This window comes from Triticum aestivum, chromosome 5D (genome assembly GCF_018294505.1).
Source record: "Triticum aestivum cultivar Chinese Spring chromosome 5D, IWGSC CS RefSeq v2.1, whole genome shotgun sequence".
Taxonomy (NCBI): domain Eukaryota; kingdom Viridiplantae; phylum Streptophyta; class Magnoliopsida; order Poales; family Poaceae; genus Triticum; species Triticum aestivum.
This window is the reverse complement of record NC_057808.1, coordinates 33023286-33031117: the sequence shown is the minus strand read 5'-3', so window position 1 is coordinate 33031117 and position 7832 is coordinate 33023286. Positions and strand designations below refer to the sequence as shown.

Genomic DNA, 7832 nt, shown 5'->3' with positions numbered 1-7832 from the left:
CGGATTTTCGATTCTCTCTTGTCTGACCATTTGACCCTCTCTGCACAACCACCGACCCCCTCGCGCGCGTCCAGAGATTGTCCCGAACCCGACCCGGGTTGTCGTTACCGATGGGTCCGGATCATCCCCCAACATCCCTAAAATATCTCCGTTTTCTTAATCGGACATCCTAACCTATATTTTCCCAGTCGTCCGATTACGATCGTAGGGACATGATAGCCCCTACCCTAATCTCATTGCAGTATAAATAGTGGACAACCCTAAAATCTAGGGACCTGTCCCATCCTCCCAGCCGTGCCGCCACTCTACCAAATCCCCATCGGGATCCATCCCACCCAACCAGATCGCTCCGACCACCTCCCTCGTTTTGCGTCGCCGCCCAACCACAGCAAGCCTTCCTCGATCATTCATCCACTCCACCAGCCACCCACGAGCTCCCTCACGCTCGAGGCTGCCCTCCTCGTCTCCGCGCCTCTGCTTCGCCAGAGACTGGCCTCGTCGCCGCCCAAGCCCACCGGGGCTTCAGCCATGCCCGTGCCCTCCTCCACGCGCTGCCCCGCCGGGCCTCTCCTGCAGCCTAGTCCCTCTCCCCGGTGCTCGCGTCGCCAAGTACCTCGACCAGCCGGAGCTTCTTCCAGCCTCGCGCGCCCGAGCCCCCGAGCTCCTCTGGTCGCGCACGAGCTCCGTGACCCCGATGGCCACTTCGTCAGTCTCGTCGCCGCCGTTGACTCGCAGGCCAGCACCTTGCCTCCTCCTGCCGACGCCCTCCACCACCCAGGCCAGCCCCCGTCGCCTTTCTCTTTTTCCTCCGTCCTTCTCCACCTCCCTAATCTCTCTGCTCCCTCTCTGCTGCTATGGTCAGGTGCCCCGTCGTCCGCGCCAAGACCAGCTAGCAGGCGCCCGCGTTCGTCGTCCCGAACCTCGCCTTCGCCTCACACCTCCACCTCAACTCCGGCCGGATCGGCTCGGTTCCCCGCCGCCCCGCCAAGTCCATGGGGCCGCCTCCCTGTCGCACGTCCGGTGAGGTCACCGGAGAGTGCCGTGCCTCTGCTGCCTCTCTATCCCGCCGTGGCTCCTACCTTTCCTTCCCTGTTCCCTCTCTGAATCCTCTCCCTGACCTTCTTTTCTTCAGGCTTCAATAGCAGCCATGGAGCCGCCCCGCTTCGATTCGGCAGGGAACGGGACCCCGACGACCTCCACCGCCCGAATCCACCGCCTCCTGCCGCCCTTCACCTCCTACCGTCGCCCGGATCCAGCTCCCCTCCGCCCGCCCATCCCCGGCCTCCTGTGCTCGCCTGCTTCCTCTGCATCGAAGCCGCTCGCCCTTTGTCTCCATCGCCCCGAACCGGTCTCCCCTCCGCGCGTTGACCACGCCCTGCCTCACTTCGATCTGCCTGCGAAGCCCAAGTCCAGCCAGCCGGCCTGCCTTGCCTCTTCATCGACCGGGCCGAGGCCCATGGTGAGGCCACCCCCAGCGCCTCTTTTCCCTTCTGTTGGGCCAGCAGATTCGGCCCGCTTCTGGTTTTTTTCCTGTCAGCAAATTTGTCTAATTATCCAGTGAATTACAGTTTTACAGTAAAACCCTCGCACTTCATGCATTTAATAACTCCACAACCGTGCATCGGTTTAAAACAAACTAAATATGTAAAATGCTTAGAATTTTGTGTAGTTTAATAATATGCCACTTTCACCCATGTTAAAATTGTTTAAAATGCTGTTTGATTAAATTTGCTCAAATAACATGCTAAATGCTTTAATTCATAACTAAATAACCGTAGCTCGGATTTAAATAAACTTTATATGTAAATGGGGTAGAAAAATGCATAAATTAACATGGTGCACTTCATTTTGCTGTTTAAAAATATTAAAATTGCGTTTATGGCAGAACAGTACCAACTCTAAATTATGGACATGAGGATTTTCCGGAAATTGTTGTTTGTTGTTCCGGCCTCATTTAAATTGCCTAAAATAGGTAGTTTCCTTATGCTTCACCTCTTGCCATGGTTAACAACATTTAACATTGTTGGGTACATAACCAAGAGAACTAAACAATTGATGTGGTGTTTCGTCAATATGCAACTCGTTGCATATTGAGCTCCACTTAACTTGTAGTTTCGTTTGTGCACTTTGCCATGCCATGCCTCTTTAAACTGGACATGCATCATACTTGTTTGTGCATCATGCCATGTTTATGATTGTGTGTTTACTATGTTGTTTGTTTCTTTCTGGGTTGCTTCTCTCGTTAGCTTCGGTTTCGTTCCGGAGTTGTGAGGATTCGTTCGACTCCGTCCGTTCATCTTCTTCATGGACTCGTTCTTCTTCCTAGCGGGATCTCGGGCAAGATGACCATACCCTCGAAATCACTTCTATCTTTGCTTGCTAGCTGTTCGCTCTATCGCTATGCCGCGCTACCTACCACTTGCTTATCAAGCCTCCCAAATTGCCATGAACCTCTAACCTTTGTCACCCTTCCTAGCAAACCGTTGTTTGGCTATGTTATCGCTTTTGCTCAGCCCCTCTTATAGCGTTGTTAGTTGCAGGTGAAGATGAAGATTGCTCCATGTTGGATTACGTTTATGTTGGGATATCACAATATCTCTTATTTAATTAATGCATCTATATACTTGGTAAAGGGTGGAAGGCTCGGCCTTATGCCTGGTGTTTTGTTCCACTCTTGCCGCCCTAGTTTCCGTCATACCGGTGTTATGTTCCTTGATTTTGCGTTCCTTACGCGGTTGGGTGATTTATGGGACCCCCTTGACAGTTTGCTTTGAATAAAACTCCTCCAGCAAGGCCCAACCTTGGTTTTACCATTTGCCTACCTAAGCCTTTTTCCCTTGGGTTCTGCAGACTCAAGGGTCATCTTTATTTTTAACCCCCGGGCCAGTTCTCCTTCGAGTCTGGTCCAAACCGAGCGATGTCCGGCGCCCCCTGGGCAACCAGGGTCTATGCCAACCCGACGTCTTGCTCATCCGGTGTGCCCTGAGAACGAGATATGTGCAGCTCCTATCGGGATTTGTCGGCACATCCGGGCGGCTTTGCTGGTCTAGTTTTACCATTGTCGAAATGTCTTGTGACCGGGATTCCGAGACTGATCGGGTCTTCCTGGGAGAAGGTTTATCCTTCGTTGACCGTGAGAGCTTATGATGGGCTAAGTTGGGACACCCCTGCAGGGTATTATCTTTCGAAAGCCGCGCCCGCGGTTATGTGGTAGATGGGAATTTGTTAATATCCGGTTGTAGAGAACTTGACACTTGACCCTAATTAAAACGCATCAACCGCGTGTGTAGCCGTGATGGTCTCTTCCCGGCGGAGTCCGAGTAGTGAACACAGTTTCTGGGTTATGTTTGACGTAAGTAGGAGTTCAGGATCACTTCTTGATCAGTGCTAGTTCACGACCGTTCCGTTGCTGCTCTTCTCGCTCTCATTTGCGTATGCTAGCCACCATATATGCTAGTGCTTGCTGCAGCTCCACCTCACTACCCCATCCTTTCCTATAATCTTAAATAGTCTTGATCTCGCGGGTGTGAGATTGCTGAGTCCTCGTGACTCACAGATACTTCCAAAACAGTTGCAGGTGCCGATGAGACCAGTGCAGATGACGCAACTGAGCTCAAGTGGGAGCTCGATGAAGCTCTTGTTCGTTGTGTTGTTTCTTTTCATGTTGATCAGTAGTGGTGCCCAGTTGGGACGATCGGGGATCTAGCAGTTGGGTTGTCTTCTTTTTTTTGGTTCCGTAGTCGGACCTATGTGTGTACTCTGTATGATGTATGATTTATTTATGTATTGTGTGAAGTGGCGATTGTAAGCCAACTCTTTATCCCATTCTTGTTCATTACATGGGATTGTGTGAAGATGACCCTTCTTGCGACAAAACCACAATGCGGTTATGCCTCTAAGTCGTGCCTCGACACGTGGGAGATATAGCCGCATCGTGGGTGTTACAAGTTGGTAATCAGAGCCATCCCCGACTTAGGAGCCCCCTGCTTGATCGAATCGCTGGCGTTGTTGAGTCTAGAACAAAAATGTTTTGAGTCTTAGGATTATATATATCGGAGAGTAGGATTCTTTTTACTCCTCAGTCCCTTCGTCGCTCTGGTGAGGTCTCCTAACGTACAAGTTTTGACTTTTCTCTCCTCAAATTTCACTAAAATTTTTTAGGATCACGCGGGTATCTTGGAATCGTTCCGATGGTTTTGTGACGAGAACATTGTTCTTGGTGCCTCCTGACATTTAGGGGTTGTGGCAGTGTCCCGGGGAGTTGAGCTCCGAGGTGTTGTCGTCACAATTTTATCGTTGCAGTTCTGGAATACCTGAGTTTCGCCGACATCGAAATCTCTTTTATGCGGTTGTTGGTGAGATCACCTCGACGCCACCCAGTACTGGGGCGGGAGTTCGGGAGTATTGCCATAACTCGTATAACGGATGTTTTTTGAAGGTGGTACATGATTTCCGAAGGTTTCTTGGTTATGTGTTGACGGATGGATACAGCTAGATCTAGGGATTGCTAGTTTGGGTGATATATTTTGTGTCCCCTGTATCCCCAACACCAGATTGCATAACCAGAAAGTTTTGGGAGTTTATAAGTGGGAATTCTAGTAGCTCTTAGGATATCTTTCCGACAGACGCATGATATGAGATTGGGGTTCGACGTCTAGTGGTCCGCCTGTACACGGTTGGTTTTACAGTGGTCTCGTAGTGTCTTAAAGAGTCCTTGGCTATGCCGACTCGGGGACGCTTCGTATGTCATGTGCACTGCCTTGTACATGATGGTGTTGTACGATTGAGCCCGTGTGGGCCCCACCACGAAAACTTCGGACGAAATCTCTATCATATGTTTGTTCCGGCTTATTCTGCAAGCCAAATCCTTTGTTTTGTTTTATTTGTAGTATTCGATTTGCTTCGAAGTCAAATGTTGAATCCATACCTTTCCTAAACGGTGTTCTCATATTGCTATGTGAATACTAATCCTTCTTGATCATCGAGGTCGTCATGTTAATTCTTTTCCAACCGGCATGTTTCTCTTTTAGTGGATCCGATCATTTTCAACATCCGCAAGATCAACTCTAAGTTTTCTCAACGGTGTTTGTTTCATCCGTCCCAAGTTGTCTTTGTTTTCCCGCCCTCCAACCCTTTTTCTTCAAGGACCCAGATTTCTTAATCAAGTATCCATTTTATTCATGTGAAGTCCCTTCATTCTTTTCCGTCAATGCTCTTACCTGGTGGTTCTCATGAAGATGTTCTTCAAGTTTATTACTTCGTTCCTTTTCTTCTCCGGTGAACTCAAGTTAAGCTTTCAGTGTTGATCGTATTCTTGTCCTCATTTCAAATGCTTTCTCATGCCGGTGTACCTCTTAATCATCCACTTCTCGCCATTCATTTGTTCTGGAGTGCTGAAGATATCTCTGAAGATTCGTGTTTCCACTCCGCATCAATTCTAACTATTTTGAGGTTGTTACCTCATTCAAGCCATTTAATTCAACCAGTGCAATCTCCTTTTCAAGTAATCATTTCAACGGTGTTTCTTTTAAGTGGGCCCTAACCCACAGGTCTTTTTCCAGGATCTTACCTGACTCTTCTAATTCTTTCCGGAGTTATTCTCAAATTCATTGCAAAGTTTGACGTAAGAATGAATTATCATCAGTCAAATGTCTTTCTCCAAGATCTTTCAAATTCTTTTCATTGTTGATTCAACCTTTCTATTCTTCATGGTTCCGGAGTACCTCAATAATTCATGGTGGTGTTTCTCATCATCATTCTCCACATTTGAAGACCGAAGAAGAATTTCTCGTGAATCTTGGTCCGTTCTCTTGAAGATTCATGGTTCTTACTTGTTGCCATCCTCTCAAATTGTTTCCAATCGCGTAATTCTTTTCTTACCCATCCGGAGCATTTCAGAGTTGTTTTCATTTCTTGATCATCCAAAGGCCATCTTTTCAAAAGATTTCTTCGTTCTAAGTTTTCAGCCTCGTTCTCCAATTATTCTAAATTGATGTCCCTTCATTCATCTCCATATTCTCCCGGTGCATCGTTCAAGTATCCTCTAGTCAGCTCGTGATCTATTCCTTCTCATGTATCAAATTCCCTCGAGTATTTTCGCGCGCTCTTTAATTCTTACGGTGTTTCGTCCTCTTTTCTTCAATTGTTTTCAATTCTCGCGGTGGGTCGTTCAAGAGTTCTCTTTCTTGTTTATCATATTAATTCATTCGTTGTTTCCAAATCCCACCGGTGGTTCCATCAAGACCTTATTCAAGTTTGCGCCATATCTATCTTAATCCTTTCTACGAGGATAAGTAGTATGCAAAATCCATTGCTTGTCATCAATCTAAATTGGTGAAGGATACGCATAACGTAATTCTTATTATTGTTTCATCCAAGTGTTTAATCCTTTCTTTTGGAGTTCGTTCATGATATCAAATTCTTGATTTCAAGTTGTTCATCTTTTCTTTCCGGAGCTCCAAGTTATTTCAATTATATCATTTCAAAGCTTCATCTAATCATTGCAAGGTTTTTCCCGGAGTTCTTTTCAAGTTTCCATTTCGTTTGATCATTCTTTTATTACCGGAGTTCTTCATGGAGGATCAACATGGTGGCTCATCAAGGATTCGTTTCATTCTTCAATTGTTCTTCAAGATTTCTCTCAGAGTTAAGATCCGCCAGGCTATACTTTAAAATAAACATGGTGTTCAACACATGTTTTGTCTTAAGGAGTCCAAGCATTCTTCATCTTGCATTCTAAAGTGCAATTCTTCCTACCTTATCTTTTGAGGTGGTGTTATGTCATTCTCGATAATTTTCCTTCGGGTTTCATGATTCACAAAGTTTTCAAGAGTGACATATTTAAATCCATCATTTTATCTTCGTTCAAGAGATCTTTTCAACCAATCAATCTTTTTGTTGGAGTTGTATTGGGTTATATTTCACCTATAGCCTTCCCTAAGGAATGTAGCTATTTGTGGAGTTTATGAATGATCAAGTTTTCTCTTTCTCCTCTTGGTGGAAGAAGTTTTCATCTCTTCGTTGATCTCAAGCAAGCAATTGTTTCCGTCAGTGGCGGGTTGTCACCTCATAATGTTGAGATGTTTCCATAAGCCCACTACAAGCTTATTCTTTTCGTTGTTGGTTTTCCAACAACTCCGTTCAATCCTACTTCGTAAGGATGCTCTTTAAAATTCATTTATGGTAGGAGATGTTGGTTTCAGTCTTCGTTCTATTCACTCCAACTATCTATCTATCATGCTTTGTTTCCGGAGGCGTTGTGATGTTGCTCTCTTTGACCAATCATCTTGTTTTGTCAAGATCATGTAATTTTTCCTTTCTTATCCGTTTAGCCGGAGTGTCGTGTTTTCATTCGAGCTCTCTCATCTTATCAAGTTTTGTCTCCTTCCTCAACCGGAGTGCTCTCTGAAATCTTTCTTACCCCTTGTGCCATTCTTTCATTAGTACCGGAGGCAATGTGTTGTTAATTTCATCGAGTATCCTCTCATATTGTCAAGATCATGTTCAATTCCTTCCATTTACAGTCGGAGTGCTACCCAAATTATATCACTCTTATTCCTTCTCTATCTTGTTTTAACCGGAGTGTTGTTGTAATTGATCTTTATCATTCCTTATAGATCTCGTTTCAACCGGAGTGCTTGCATGTACTTCTTGTCCATCGTAACCATTTTTGTTTGTCTTTCAACCTACAAGGTTCTTGTATTGTTCCTTGTTCCTCTTTCCTAACGGATTGTTTTCAACTTTGTTCCTCTTCGTTGTATTATTTTCTCGAAATTGTTCAACTTCCAAGGTTCTTTGGTTTCACTCGTTTGTCAAGAAGCAATTTGTTTTAC

At 45.8% G+C, this 7832-nt stretch overlaps 1 protein-coding gene across 1 annotated transcript; it reads left to right on the top strand.

The window, feature by feature from the left end:
* The first annotated feature begins 304 nt into the window (after nt 1–304).
* On the top strand, nt 305–1677 carry LOC123124187 (predicted GPI-anchored protein 58). The gene is made up of 2 exons (XM_044544850.1): nt 305–1020; nt 1133–1677. The coding sequence occupies exons 1-2, from the start codon at nt 529–531 to the stop codon at nt 1559–1561; spliced, it is 921 nt and encodes a 306-aa protein (XP_044400785.1). The 5' UTR covers nt 305–528; the 3' UTR covers nt 1562–1677.
* The last annotated feature ends 6155 nt before the right edge of the window (nt 1678–7832 follow it).

Excerpts from the sequence above, each read along its gene's own strand:
- LOC123124187 (XM_044544850.1), top strand. The coding sequence starts at position 529 with ATGCCCGTGCCCTCCTCCACGCGCTGCCCCGCCGGGCCTCTCCTGCAG. Across the intron at positions 1,021-1,132 it reads GCCTCCCTGTCGCACGTCCG|GCTTCAATAGCAGCCATGGA; the intron begins GTGAGGTCACCG and ends TCTTTTCTTCAG.